This window comes from Chrysemys picta, chromosome 6 (genome assembly GCF_011386835.1).
Source record: "Chrysemys picta bellii isolate R12L10 chromosome 6, ASM1138683v2, whole genome shotgun sequence".
NCBI classification, from domain to species: Eukaryota; Metazoa; Chordata; order Testudines; family Emydidae; genus Chrysemys; species Chrysemys picta.
Genome location: NC_088796.1, coordinates 59,012,849 through 59,028,708, shown reverse-complemented (window position 1 = coordinate 59,028,708; position 15,860 = coordinate 59,012,849). Strand labels below are relative to the sequence as shown.

The 15,860-nt window shown below is 39.4% G+C and overlaps 1 protein-coding gene across 7 annotated transcripts in view; it reads left to right on the top strand.

The window, feature by feature from the left end:
- Positions 1-15,860, top strand: part of KIAA0825 (KIAA0825 ortholog) — a 419,242-nt gene that overhangs the window by 217,187 nt on the left and 186,195 nt on the right. For 6 of the 7 annotated variants that reach the window (XM_005306902.5, XM_065550182.1, XM_065550179.1 and 3 more), the window contains 2 exons: positions 8,226-8,381; positions 15,047-15,141. In XM_005306902.5, the coding sequence (XP_005306959.2) occupies positions 8,226-8,381; positions 15,047-15,141 (251 nt within the window). The remainder of the gene's footprint in view (positions 1-8,225; positions 8,382-15,046; positions 15,142-15,860) is intronic. The other variant, XM_065550178.1, reaches the window with a different exon arrangement.

Genomic DNA, 15,860 nt, shown 5'->3' with positions numbered 1-15,860 from the left:
CCACTGGCCTCATTTCACATTTAAAGCAATGTCAGTCCCTGCTGCCAGCAATCCGGCAAGCGGGAACTCTGCCCCTGTCCCACCCCCTCGCGGCTGTCCCCGGGAACGATCCCTTTCGGCTGCCCCTCTCCCGCCTCCACCGCGTGGCTGCAAACCAGCGGTTACAGTTCTGTAAAGGAACGGGAAAGCAGTCCCAACACTAACATTCCCCTACCTAATTAAAAGCAGGTCACCATGGCCGACATCACCCTGATGAGGATCTCCGAGAGCGACAAAGAGAGAATGCTCCGGGAAAGCCTCCAAAGACCAGGGCCGTATGCCGCCCTGCTGTGCAGAGCAATGATCCCCGAGTACTTGATAATCTCGTGGCGCGGCAACGTGTCGTACTTCGGAGGACCCAATAAGGCCGCTCTCCCCAAGAACCTCATGCAACGGCTTTCAAATTACCTCCAGGAGAGCTTCATCGAGATGTCCCAGGAGGATTACTGCTCTATCCCCGGACACATAGACCGCATTTTACTGTAGCTGCAGTAGCAGGGAATAAACAGTAGAGCGGCTTGTGCAGGACAATCACTGAAAACCGGACATTGCTAGATTTCTTTTCAAAACTTGCACTGCCCATTACTAAACCGTTAAGCGCCTAGGGCACACTAATCATGAACAACCCATTCTTTTAATTGTTAATATTCCTGTTTTGTTAAAAATAAATGTTTAGATGTTTACAACACTTACTGGCTGATCCTTCACCAGATTCTGTGTCCGGGGTAACGGCTGGGGACGCTTCGTAGGGGATCTCTGTAAGGGTGATGAAGAGATCCTGGCTGTCGGGGAAATCAGCGTTGTGAGAGCTGCCGACTGCCTCGCCCTCCTCATCTCCTTCCTCATCTTCCCCGTCCCCTAACATGTCCGAGGAACCGGCCGTGGACAGTATCCCATCCTCAGAGTCCACGGTCACTGGTGGGGTAGTGGTGGCGGCCGCACCGAGGATGGAATGCAGTGCCTCGTAGAAACGGGATGTCTGGGGATGGGATCCGGAGCGTCCGTTTGCCTCTTTGATCTTCTGGTAGCCTTGTCTCAGCTCCTTGATTTTCACGCGGCACTGCGTTGCATCCCGGCTGTATCCTCTCTCTGCCATGTCTTTAGAGATCTTCTCGTAGATCTTTGCATTCCTTCTTTTGGATCGCAGCTCGGAAAGCACGGACTCATCGCCCCACACAGCGATGAGATCCAAGACTTCACGATCAGTCCATGCTGGGGCTCTCTTTCTATTCCCAGACTGCACGGCCATCACTGCTGGAGAGCTCTGCATCGTTGCCAGTGCTGCTGTGCTCGCCACGATGTCCAGACAGGAAATGAGATTCAAACTGGCCAGACAGGAAAAGGAATTCAAATTCAAATTTTCCCGGGGCTTTTCCTGTGTGGCTGGTCAGAGCATCCGAGCTCGCACTGCTGTCCAGAGCGTCAACAGAGTGGTGCACTGTGGGATAGCTCCCGGAGCTATTAGCGTCGATTTCCATCCACACCTAGCCTAATTCGACATGGCCATGTCGAATTTAGCGCTACTCCCCTCGTCGGGGAGGAGTACAGAAGTCGAATTAAAGAGACCTCTATGTCGAACTAAATACCATCGCAGTGTGGACGGGTGCAGGGTTAATTCAATGTAACGGCGCTAACTTCGACATAAACGCCTAGTGTAGACCAGGCCTTAGGGTTGCCAACTGTCTAATCACACAAACCCAAACACCCTTGCTTCGCCCTGTCCCACCTCTTCCCTGAGGCCACACCCCTGCCCCACCCCTTCTCCAAGGCCCCACCCCCCACACACTCAATCCCCCCTCCCTCCGTCGCTCACTCTTGCCCACCCTCACTCACTTTCACCAGGTATGGGCAGGAGGTTTGGATGCAGGAAGAGGTGCGGGCTCTGGGAGGGAGTTTGGGTGCAGGAGGGAGTGCGGGATGCAAGCTCTGGGAGGGAGTTTGGGTGCGGGCTCTGGGAGAGAGATTGGGTGCGGGAGGGGTGCATCCTCTGTCTGGGAGTTTGGGTGCAAGAGGAGATGTGGGGTGGTCTCTGGCCAGGTGGTGCTTACTTCGGGTTGCTCCCGAAAGCGACCGGCACATCCTTCTGGGAGCAGCTGCTAGGCAGGGGGGGCAAGGGGTCTCTGTGCACTGTCCCTGCCCAGAGACACCAGCTGCAGCTCCTATTGGCCGCAGTTCCCGGCTAATGGGAGCTGTGGAGGCGGCGCTCAGGGCGGGGTAGCGTGTGGAGACCCCCTTCTCCTCCTAGGAGCCACAATGAGGTACCGGGTGCTTCCGGGAGCTGCGCGGAGCCAGGGCAGGCAGGGACCCTGCTTTAGTCTTGCTGCATCGCCAGACTTTTAGCACCTAAAATCTCCCAGTTTGGCTTCTGTAGCCTCTGGGATATAGAGCCTGATTTCGGGAGACTCCTGGCAAAACCAGGAGGGTTGGCAACCCTAGTGATACTACAGATGTACATGCCTGAATTTACGTAATTTTAAAAAAAGCATTACTTATATATATTTGTAGTTATAGTATAATCAAGTGCATATAACAGAATGCATGATACTGCAAATTTAGGCATAAGCCAAGATTTTCAAAAATGACTGCCTACAGTCATGCTCCTAAATCCACAATTAGGCACTTAAGTCCATATTATGTCAATAAGAGCGGCTGGTCACTCATGACTTCAGAAAATCAAGTCAGTTGTTTAGTTGCCTAAATATGGACTTTGGAGCCCAACTTTGTGCATCTGCTTTTGTAAATCTTAGCTATGATGTATGTACGTATAAAAGTATGCATATATAGAGAAATCACTGAAATTTTGCCTTATTTGGAGTATAACATAGTATCTGTTTAATAGCATCTCTCAACACCACTCAACAGTTTAAGCAAGGAAGTGAAGAGTACATCTATACGACAGCTTTAAGTGAAAACATTTTCAGTGGGGCCATACTCAAGACCCTGGCAAGGCTCAAACAGATTTCTTCAACATGGCTGTGAAACCACTTCAAAAATGTATAGTTTTTGGCACAAAATCATGCTAAGCACTTTTAAACATGGCTTTCCATAACTAGTTTAAAATTTGTGATGTGAACAGAAGCTAACATGAAAAATCAGTAACTGGCTGCTCAGAGTAATCATTCCAAAGAATGGAGAAAATGAGATGGCGGTTTTTAGTACCTTTACTTTGTGAAATCAGCACCACGAAGCTATTGAAATTTATAATAGGTTTTTTGGAGCTGTAGTACCGAAGTTATGAATTAATCAAAATAATATAAATAAATAAATAGAAATTGTCATCTGGTGGCTACCAAAGAAAACAGCCTCTCATAGACTGAGTCAACGACAGAGAGACAAAGTGGGTGAGGTAATATCTTTTATTGGACCAACTTTTGTTGGTGAGAGAGAGACAAGCTTTCAAACTTACACAGAGCTCTTAAGAAGAAGAGCTCTGTGTAGGCTCAAAAGCTTGTCTCTCTCACTAGCAGAAGTTGGTCCAATAAAAGATATTACCTCACCCACCTTGTCTCACTAATATCCTGAGATTGACACTACAACAACAACACTGCATATGAGTCAAGAATGTTCTATTCACATTATTGTTTCACACCCAGTAACAGTTGGTGAGAACATACATTATGTATTTGCAAATTTGGTTTTATTTGTATTTATTTTTACATTTATGAAACATGCTCATTTTTGGTCTCTTAGCTGAAATGCAGTAAATAAACAATACTTAAAATAACAAATTTACCATTGTTGATGAAATTTCTACCTCAAAATGTATCTCCACCAGTCTTTCCAACACAAGAAAATGCCTTTGTAAAAAGACAGGTCTTACATCATGTTCTGATGCTCACATAGGGAATGCAAGTTCCAAAGTTGAGTGCCCTCCATTGAGAAATCAAGGGATCCCCACAATTGAAAGCTCTGATTGTAATACTACTTACTTGAGGGCATTGTATAACATATGCAAAAGGCCTAGTTAAATTTATACAAATAACCCATAAATAACCGTTGTAGCCTTTCACCATAACGTGGTCATTTTATGACATCAAGTAATAAGTAAAAAACCTTTTTGGAAGTTGGGAATAAATGGGTGATTTATTGGAGCCAAAAGTTCCAAGTTAATAACAATTTTCACTTCCAATTGTATCATTGTATTCAGAGACTTCAAAAAGTAGCAGCATCCTTTGTCCCCAAATGAGAATCCTTAATATTGCAGGAAACAATCTGAGATGTCCTTCCCGCATAATGTTTTCCTAATAATGTCAAAGACCATTCTTTTCATGCCAAGTAATTCATTTCCATGGAAAACAGAATTTTAGGCTATTCTAAAGTCAATGTGACAGATTCTAGCCCCCACTGAAGCCTGTATGCTTTGCTCTGGTGACACAAAGGGTATGTCTTCACTGCATCTGTATGGGAGCTTTCCAGCCTGGGTTCACTGACTTGAGTTTCCGCTGTAAAAATAGCTTTGTAGACATTGTGGCTGGAGCTCAGGGTCTCAAGCCTGGTGGGCAACGTCAAAGCAACATCTACACAGCTGTTTTTAGCATGCTAGCATGAGCTCCTCAAACACAAGTCTGTGGATCTGAGCGGGGAGGCTTGCTCCAAGATGCAGTGTGGAAATACCCAAAAGGGCCAGAAATTTTCAACTAGGGATTCCCTGAGCATGGGAGAATCTCTGGCTGGCATAGAGCCAGGGTAACAACACTTCCCAACAGCTCAGGCATAAAGACTGCATTAGAACAGCCTTCAGACTGTTCCAATTTGTGGTGGGGATTAAATTGGCCCATAGCTAATCTGGGGGTAGGGAACTTGCAAAATGAATTCAAGATTTGCCTATGTACTCCCTTCTCCCTCACTCAGAGGTGTTGAGCAAAGTTAAAGTGTACTGGAGAATCTGAGTCACAAGGTAAAAGTTTCCTTGCTTCTTGAAGAAGCCCATTCCTATATCTGGACCTAAACAGGTTCAGTAGAAAGGTGTATAGAGTTTACTCATTGACCAGATGGAGGTGCAGTGTGTCCTTACTTATGTAAATAGAATACTCATCAATGTTTACATCAATTCCTTGGAGAGACGCTATCTACAAAATCAATATCCAGATATTCTTCATATTTGGGCGGCGAAGAAAAGAAAGTTACTTATGAGAAACTGTTCTTTCATTGATAATGGCTCCCCTACTCCTCTCCAAGAGTTTATACACACACTTTCCCAAGATGAACATCTTATTAGAGAAAGAGCTGTTTTTTCTGATGCCTGTCTTCTTGACTTCACCCATTATGCCAGGCAACAAACGTCCCATCACCAGGAACTGATATAAAAAATTATCAAAAACAAGCACTAATTAACTTTAACACACTAATATATATAAGTCTAACTGCCGTAAACTAATGAGGAAAGGAGGGACTGGTTCTGTGGCTGCACTGATTGTTGGAAAGAGAATTGAAGAAAGAGGAGGCAGGATCTTTTACAGCTTTGAACGGTTATGAAATTTGCATGGTTATGAAATGTGCATGCCACACAACACCTAATTGCCAGGCTATACAATCCAGTTTGAGTCTCCAAATGTTCTAATGTATCAAAAATTGGTATTTTCACTAATATACCCAGGTCTTTTTCCTCCTCTGTCATTTTCAACTGATGAGCCCACAGCTTATAGCAGAAAGTCTTATAGTCTGTAAGTACATGATCTTTCACTTTGGACTATTAAATTTCATCCCATTTGTATTATTCCAGTCCTCAAGGTCATCCAGTTCTTCTAGTAGAATATTCCGATCCTCCTCTGTATTGATGATGCCTCCCAATGTTGTGTCATCAGAAAATTTCATTAGCACTTTCTTAACTTTTGTGTCAAGGTCTTTAAGTAAAAATAAGATTTGTCCGAAAATCGATCCATGAGGAACTCCACTAGTAACCTCCCTCCTAACCAATAGTTTTCCTTTTAGCACAACTTATAGTTGTTTCCCCATTAACTAGTTCCTTACAATTCCTGTACTAATCCCCAGTTTCTCCAGTTTAACTAATGATTTCCTGTGTGATACCATATCAAATGCTTTACTGAAGTCCAGATAGATTAGATTTACTATATTTAGCTGGTCTAAAAACATCAGTTATCTAACAAAGAAGGATATCAGAGTAGACTGGCATGATCTACCTCTGGTAAACATATATTGCATTTTATCCCATTTTCCATTTATCTTCACATCTTTAGTTATTCTTTTCTTAAAATGTATTCTAAAATCTTGCATACTATTGAGGTCAGACTAGCAGGTGCATAGTTGACTGGCTTATTTTTTCCTTCTTTCTTAAATATAGATACTATATTTTCTATTCTACAGTCATACCATACCACCTCCAGTTTAACAGATATATTGAAAATCTTTGGTATCAGACTTGCAATTTTATGTGACAGTTCTTTCAGTATTCTGGGATGCTGTTTATCCACTCCCCTGCCACCCCTCCCAATCTGAGTTCATTAAATTCTTTTTGAGTTTTGCTTCCATCTTGAATGTTGTAATTTCTATACACTCATTCCCATTAGCCATCTTGCCTTTGCCCCCATGTTCAACATTAGCATCCTTATTGAAAACTGAGGCAAAGTATTAATTTAGTTTTGCAGTCATATTATACATGTTATCAATAGATTATCCTTAATTTCTAACCCATCCTCACTGCATAGTGGCTGCCCACTTCTTCTTTACTTCTTTTTATTTATATGGCTAAAGAATCTTTTACTATTTGTTTTAATTTGTGTTGCAAGGTATAACTCAGCTTGACTTTTGGCAATTCTTATTTTATCCCTACACTTTCTGACCTCCAAGGTATAGCTTTCTTTGCTGATCAGTCCCTTTCTTTTTAGGATCTTTGCTTATTCCTAATATCCTTTTTGAAGTGGTTATTCATTTAGTAAGTGCTGGAGTCCATCCCTACATGCTTGGGATGCAAATTCCAGATAGTTTCTGCACCTTTAACTTAAATAAATTTCAATCCTCCTCCATGTTTAAGGCCTTGAGATCATCAGACTAGTTTACTTCACTAACTAGTTCCCTTAATTTCTCAACATTTGCCCTTTTGAAATTAAACACTTTAGTTACCAACCACTTTTTTTGATTATCCTTCCATTTAATTTAAATAGAATCAACTCGTGATCATTCAGTCCAAGATTATTTTCTACAAATAGAATGTCTATAATATCTTCATTACGTATCCAAGCCAAATCTAAAAAAAGCATCACCTCTTGTTGTTGGTTCATTACTATTTAAAGAAGAGTCTGCTGGCATCCAGGAATAACTGGGTCATACCATTAGTAGTAATAATTGTTCTCCAGTCTATATCTAGGAAGTTAGTTTTCCATAATGACACAATTTTTGATAGTATTTATCTCTCTCATAACATCAAAGAGATCTCTATCCATTTCCAGATTCCAGCCTGGTGCGGTCTAGAGCAGACCCCTCACACTACTTTAATAGAATCTCTTTTACAATCTTTCCCCAAAGTGATTTTGAGCCAAACCGATTCTATTTTATCCATGCTAATGCTTTCACTTCTTATTTCTTGTGTCTGCCGCATCATTGACATACAATGCTTATTTCCTTACTGTACCACATCATTGGTGTGCAATGGTACCTCACCACATTTACCTTTATTTCTTTCTCTCTTGAGAAGCACATATCCATCATTACCTCTATTCCAGTCTAAACTGCTATTACACTGTATTTCTGTTGTCTTTATACTATTTGGTTTTGCATCCTGCACCAGTAATACTAGTTCAACTACTTTGTTGCCCAGGCTTCTTGCATTAGTGTACAACATTACATTTGTTGCATTAGTGTACAATCATCTCATCTGACTTCACACTATTTCCTAGACAGATTAAGTATAATCCTTTCACTATTTGTATCGTCTACCTGACTATTCTCCCATCAATATTATTACTTTTTCTGTTTGGGGTCCATACTCCTACCCTCTGGACTTCCTTTTTCCTGTACTAAATCCTCATTTACATGCAAATGCTGCTGTCAGATGCTCTGGGCCTGGCTGGAGCCCTGTGGGGCAGGGAGAAGAAAGTGCGGGGAGGAGGGAGAAATCTGATAATAATCTGGTTGGGCAAAGAGACTAGATACGTTTATATGTGGAATTTGACCAGACTGTTACCATCAAGGATAGGTGGTACTCATTGACGTGTATTTCTTCTTAAAAGGAATATTTGAAAGAGCTGCTGTCTTGTGGGAATTCTTCTGAAGAGAACGTAATGCCCGTTGAACATTCACATTTGACATTGAGGAGCGCAGAAGAGCAGCCTGTTTTCAACCCTTTCCAGGTGCACCGCCAATATTGTGCAAATGTGTTTGATCAGGTTAGTGAAAGTTTTTGAAACTTTCAATTCCTATCAATGAAAATATCACATATAATATTATAAGGAATGCAGGTCATACCTACACAATGATGCAGTCCTGGAAAGCAGTGACTTTGAAAATAATTTAGGAATCAGTGGACAAGCAACTCAACATGATTTCTCAAGTGTGATGCTGTGGTAAAAAGAGCTAATGTGATCCTTGTCTGTATAAACAAGGGAGTAATGCATAGGGGTAGGGAGATGATTTTACCTCCAGATGTGGCATTGCTGAAATCGACACTGGAATATTGGGTGAAGTTCTGGTGTTCACATTTTTAAAAGGATGTTGAAAAATTGGAAAGGGTGCAGAAAAGAGAGACAAAAATTATTTTGAGGGATGAAGAAAATGCCTTTCAATCTGTTTACCTTAAAAAGAAGATCAAGAGTTGACTTGATTATAGCACAGAAGTAACTTTACGAGGAGAAAATACCAGATACTAAAGGGGTGTTTAATCTAGTGGAAGAAGGCCTAACAACAACTTATGGAAGATGAAGCCAGACAAATTCAAATTGGGAAAAAAAGGCAAACATTTTTAACAATGGGGGTGATCAACTGTTGAAATAAGCTATCCCAGGAAGTGATGGAGTCTCCATTTCTTGAAGTCTTCAAATCAAGACTGGATATCTTTCTGAAAAATTTTCTTCAGCCAAACACAAGTTATTGTCCTTAATACAGGAGTAACTGGGTGAAATTTAGTGGCCTTTCATATATACAGGTGGTCAGACTAGATGATCTAATGGTCACTTCTGGCCTTAAACTCTATGAAACTATGATGACAGTGATGGTAGGTGTTGAAATCATGATAATGAACTAATTGGCATAGGCACAAACTTCATAAAATTGCTTGGGTGCTTGCTGCCTCTAAAGTGCTGATCATTCTAATCCATTTGTGTTATGCAAGGGGGTTGTCATTGACACATTTTCTCCCCTGTTCTTTTATCTGTATTGTTGCTTTAATGTGGATCTCATGTACTTGAGGAATTTGTATTCTTTCACATATAGCTACGTTACTTCAGTATGAATATGGGAAGCACATTTTTATGGATGATTTTTCATTATCTTGATGCAATGAACTGGGTCTTTCTGTTGAATACAGTGGCAAAGCTTGAAGCGCATATTTGGGAGAAATGATGAAAAAACATCCATAAAACACACTACCTGATGACAGTCATTGTCAAAAATACCAGACACTGGAGTAATGGTTGAATTGGAAATATGTAGATCGATATAGATTAAATAGAAAAAAATGAGAAAAGTGTGTATTTCTGATGTTCATATTAGGCTAATCAGTTAAAACATTAAGGTATCCAATTCCAGAAACTAGAACCATGTCAGGTCAGCAGTTTTTTTTTTTTTTTAATAGATCTAAGGTAAAATCATCATAACTCCCTAAGTCTGATTTTCTCCTGTGACTAAGGCATGGACCTTAGGTTACAAATCTCAAAAGTCACTTTTAAAATGGGATTTATGTGCCTAGATCACTTAGGCACTTTTGAACTGGTTTCAGAGTAGCAGCCGTGTTAGTCTGTATCCGCAAAAAGAACAGGAGTACTTGTGGCACCTTAGAGACTAACAAATTTATTAGAGCATAAGCTTTCGTGGACTACAGCCCACTTCTTCGGATGCATATCTTTTAAACTGTTACACTGAAATGCACACTAAGAACTTCTTCCTCTAGACAGCCCCTTATCTTTTTTCAGTACAAATTTGTTTTGTATTTAGGTAAAGATATCATCCCTGTTCTCTTTAGTGATGGCTAAAGACCAGTTTCACTGTATATGCCATTTTCTAAAACATATATATTATTTAATAGATATTTAATCCATGTGATCTATTTCAATGAAAGTGTTAATGGTGTGAATGATGGAGATGAATACTAATTTGAGGCTCTTGACCCCAGTTGAACTAGTTTTAAGCCTATGTTGCTCTTTCTTGTTCCACAAGTCCCTTTGTAAATATCCTAAATGAAGAGGACTCAAGGGAGGGATTACTTGTCTTAGACAACTGGGAGGAAAAAATGGTGTCCAAATTTGGAACACAGATAATATTTTTATCATGCCTTTTACAGTTCTTGCCTACATTCATTAATAGTGAGTAGAATAAGACCTTCAAATACTGACAACTCAGGGCAGAATTCTTTTGCTATATGACAGAGTTGCAGTGCTCCATTAATCAGCAGGTGACAAGAGATAGTTCATATTGGATTGTGTTGGATTCCAGAAATGTTAGCATAAAATCTGTTTATCAGAACTTGGAAGACTGTCCTAGCATTTAAATAAAAATAATTAATGGACCATAGACATTGAAGTATCATGTGTCAAACCTATTCATCAGTAAATCAACTTGCTTCCTGAAATTAATTATACTATTAAAGAAGTTACCTTATTTTATTTCCTTAAAAATGTACTTTTAACATATGAATATAGAAACTGCTTTACTGGAATAGACCAATAGTCAGCCTATTCCATTATCTGGTCTCTGACAGTGGCTACTGCTAGATTCTTCAAAGGACGGTACAAGAAAACTCATAATGGACAATTATTCTGCCTAAATTTCTTCTTAACCCTGGGAGTCAGTGGTTGGCCTCTGCCCTGAAGCATGAGAGTTTATAAATCCCTGATCTGCTTCTTTATTTTTACCATATATAATTTAAATATATATATATGTTTTCATTACCCACATAAATAAATGTTGAATCCTTGTTTGAATCCCACTAAGCCTCTGGCATTCACAATATCTTTTGTCAGTGAGCCAATTATGCATTGTGTAAGAGTATTTCCTTCTATCAGTTTTATATTTGTTGCCTTTCAATTCTAAAGACTGTGTCTTAGTTCTTCTATTATGAGAGCATAAACAGGAGTGTCAACTTTGTGTTTATTCAGGATTCCGTGTATTCCTTGGCACAGTGGCACTGAATTCAGGAACAAGAGCAGCTGAATTCTGCAACACTGTTAACTTACTCTGTTCCCGTAAAATCCTTTTCATTTACAATCCCTTCCCTCCCGCACAGCCCATTATCACTGGGTTTGGATTAGCCGAAATAAGCCAGGGAGTGGGTGAATCAGAAGGGTATGCTGGCCTGCCTGGAGAGTGTTGCCAGGGATGAACCTCTTAAGCTGGCTCCCACTTCCTCATTGGGGAGAGAGGTTTGGAAACAGGTCTCTTGAACAACAAGATAGCCTATATCCATGGAGCTAGGCTACCTACGGAATATAATGGGGGGAAAAAATCATAGAAAATAATCCTTTACAAAAATATTTATTGACACATTTGTTTCCTATCAGTACTTTTGACGAGGGCCCATATTAAAAATAAATATAAATGAAAAAATTGTCAATTAATATTTTCACTGTGTTCTTCAGGTGAACGGACTCCACATTCCAACCCCATAAGCTCCGTTCCCCAATTAATTCTCCCTAGAAAGCAAGAGGTAGCTGCAGGGTGGAACTGATAGGGTAAGGAGTCAGAAAACAAAATATCTAGCACCTACCTGCAGCAAAATGGGATTCTCATGAAAAAATGCTGAATTCTGCAGCATCTTTAAAAAAGGATAGATTTTGCAGCAAGTTGTATAGCTGTGGAATCACAAAACATTTAGGAGCCCTATTTTTACCATTCGTTATTTTATATACCTCTATCATGTTCCCTCTTTTTTGTTTTCTCTAGACAAAGCAGTTCCAAACTTTTCAGTCTCCCTTCATATACAGTTCTTGTCGTAGTTTTTTTTTTAAAACTTCTTAACATTTTCATCATCAATTTCTGGACTCCTCCTGTTTCTACACTGAGCAGAAGACTATATTGAGCTGTCCACTATGACTGTCAGGTCTTTTTCCTTAGTGGCTGCAGTTAAAATAGAACACAGAAATATGTATGAATAGTTCAAATTATTACTTACAATGTGTCAACACTGAATTTTATCTGCCACCTTGGGTTTTTCCTGGCATTTTCTCTAGTCTTGAGTAACCCAATTGATTTTCTGTCATTTGTAAGCTTTGCCTCCTCACTCTCTATTCACCTGTTTTACCACATCATTGAACAACAATGATTTTAGGACAGTCTTTGGAGCCATGCCCTGTTATCTCTTTGCCATTATGAAATTTGACCATTTGTTTTCGCTCTTTTTTTTTCTGTGTTATAGCCAGTTTCTTATACAAGACAATAATTTTCTTCTCACCCCACGACTACTTGGTTTCCTTAATATAAGTTCTTGTTATGGACTTTTTCAAAGGTGGTTTACTGGTCTTTGGAAAAGTCCATAACAAGAACTAATAAACTGTATCAACGGGTTGTGTCTTATTTGCTATCTTTTTGACATATGCAAAGAATTACGGTAGATTAGAAGGCATGATTTTCCTTTTCTGAAGCCATGCTAGTTTGTCCCCATCATATCATGTTCTCAGTGGTACCAGATGACAGAACAAGGAGTAATGGTCTCAAGTTGCAGTGAGGGAGGTTCAGTTTGGATATTAGGAAAAACTTTCTCACTAGGAGGGTGGTGAAGCATTGGAATGGGTTACCTAGTGAGGTGGTGGAATCTCCTTCCTTAGAGGTTTTTAAAGTCAGGCTTGACAAAGCCCTGGCTGCGATGATTTAGTTGGGAATTGGTCCTGCTTTGAGCAGGGGGTTGGACTAGATGACCTCCTGAGGTCCCTTCCAACCCTGATATTCTATGATTCTATGATCAAGAGGTTTAATAATTATATTTAATTATAATTTCAGCCAATTTACCTGGTCCTGAAATAAAGTTTGCTGCTCTGTACACCCCAGGATCAACCCTAGCATATTAATTAAATATTATGTGCATGTGTTATCTTCCAGCCCTTTGATTTAGTAGCTAATTTGAGAGAGAGTGCATAATTAATGTTCACAATTCAGCCACTTCATATTTACATACTTTCAGAACTCCTGATGTTTACCGTCTAGTCGTAGCAAGTTGTTACACTGAATTTTATCACTTTGTCCCGACATCTCAATCTCCTTTATTTTACCACCAGACTGACCAATTCTCTCCCAGGCTTCCTCCTTCTATTACATTTACAAAATTTCTTGGGTTTTGTTGTTGTTGTTTTTTTTTTTTTCCTGTTTCCTCTTCAAATGCCCTCTTTTTATCCCTTCTGATTTCACTTATCTTTGGCGTTCCCTCTGTTTTTTGTTATTCTGTGTGTAGAATGAATGACTACCCGAGTTTACAGTTAGAACATTGGAGCACTGTCTTTCCTGCTTCCATCCCCCTCTCTCTTTTACTCTCTTTCCTCCCTCTTCATTAACTCCTTCCATCTCTCATCTCACTCTTGATAGACTTTTTCCTCCTCATTCATTCTTCACCAGACATTCACTTCCACCATTCACCTTCTTCCCCATTTACTCACTTATTCTCTTTAACTTTCCCTGCCCCTCTCTCTCATTCTTCCGTTCTCTATCCTTCCCTTGCCCTGACTTTTATTATGTGTGAGTGCATGAAGGAGGGAAGGAGGGGGTAAAAGAAAAGCGGAGGGACAGGGAGGGAACTAAAGCAGCTGAGTGGAAGAGGACCCGCGAAGTATATTCAACTGTCTCCAGTAGCACCAGAGGAAACTCTGCTTGCTACAGTTTGTTACATTACTTCCTATTGGCTTCATTTGGGCTGGATTTCCATTTTCTAAAGGATACTTGTTTGGCTTAAATAAGCTCTTGAACCTTGCCATTTAGCCATATATATATATATATATATATAGGTATTTGCCTTCCCTCTTCTTTTTTTGTTTAGGGGTTTACATAACTCCTGTTACTATTTATTATGGTATGGGAAAGTAGCTTCCATTCAGAGTCATAAGGATTTTAATTTCCCTAGTTTTGACTAGCTTCCTCATCTTTTTTTTTAAAAACTCCTAGCCAAATTTAGTTTCACCATACTAATTTTGGGAGCAATCCCTCTCCCAAGTATATTGAACTTAATTGTATTATGGTCATATTCCTTATTGGCTGAACTATAGTTAATAATGTTAATGTTATACAGCCACAAGCATTGCTTTGTAAGCACGATATTGTTGTACAACGTCATTTGTCTGCATACAGTTATTGTAGGATAGATTTTATTAATTAAATAAGCAACAGGGTATTTACCTGAGTTCATATTGTCTATATTTATAGGTATTTATAATAACCATCTGGTGACTGCAATGCCTTAGACAACAATAGACAAGTAAAATATCTCGCACTAATTAAGATACAGCATGAATTCCAGCTACACCAAGTTCTTTCTCTTGATAAACTTTTTGCTGACAGTAGAAAATGTAAATTGCTACAATACATAAAAAGTTGCCAATTATTTTGCTTTTCAAATAGAGTCAAGCTCTCAGAGAAAGTGGCTGGGCAAAATGCCATTAACAGTTGGAAGAATAACGACTCAAAAAATTGATTTATCTTTTTATAAATAATGGCTACATCCCCAAATGGATTTATAAATTAATTGCTGTCTTATTGGAATAAAAACCTTCTTCTGTGGACATGATTGATATCATCTGTCTAAGTCCTTGTTCTAGACCCCCCTCCTTCTTAGTTAGTCTATCACAGCTGGAGCTTTAATTTACTGATCATATTAACTCTGATTAATAACTAACAATAGCTTCTTCCCATACCTCAACAGTCAGCCATTACTGAATGGAACTGGGATTGGTCAATCTTGCTGCCAATTTATCTGGGACTGAATCAGATGACCTTCAGGGCACTGCTGGCACACAGGTAATAAGATTCTTATATAGAATGTCTGTACTTTCCAATTTTTTGGTGTTACTTTATAATGGACTATACATTAAAGTTAATTTTGACACAAATTGTAAAATAATTGGGAAATATATTTTTAAACTACAGAATTTTGAAGTGGCAATTGTTCAAAAGGATAGTTTTTCTGTATTTAGTATGCGATGAGAAAGTTTAGTGATAAATGTATAATTTACAATTTTTATCTCAAGGGGTAAAAGCCTGTGTTTTTTGTGATTAAGATTCCAGAATTTGTTTGCCATTGTCCAGAAGCAGTACTTTACACAGTAATAATAGCAATTTTTTGCCTTTCCAAATCCATAATACTCATATAAATTTCAGCTGTGTAGCACAGAACTCAGGGGAATGCTTGTTAAAATAAGTGATGAGGCCTAAATTCAGTGATGTCATGGCAAACGATAGCTATAGCACAGAAACATTAATTTAAATTGTTTAAAAATAATGCAACACAAATTTTACTTAACGGTGCTAACAGTTCCTCTTTAAAATGACATTTTTGTCTTTTAAAATTGCAGTGCTTAATGAAAAGCAAGGATATTTAATGCAAAACTAATGATATTCTTAAAACTCACAGACTGTTGAGAGGTGGGTGAATGTAAAATACTGTAAGTCCTTTGGAGGTAGTATTTGTGTGCTGTATTTGTGTCTTATCCTGTCAGATATAACAAAAATAGTAATTT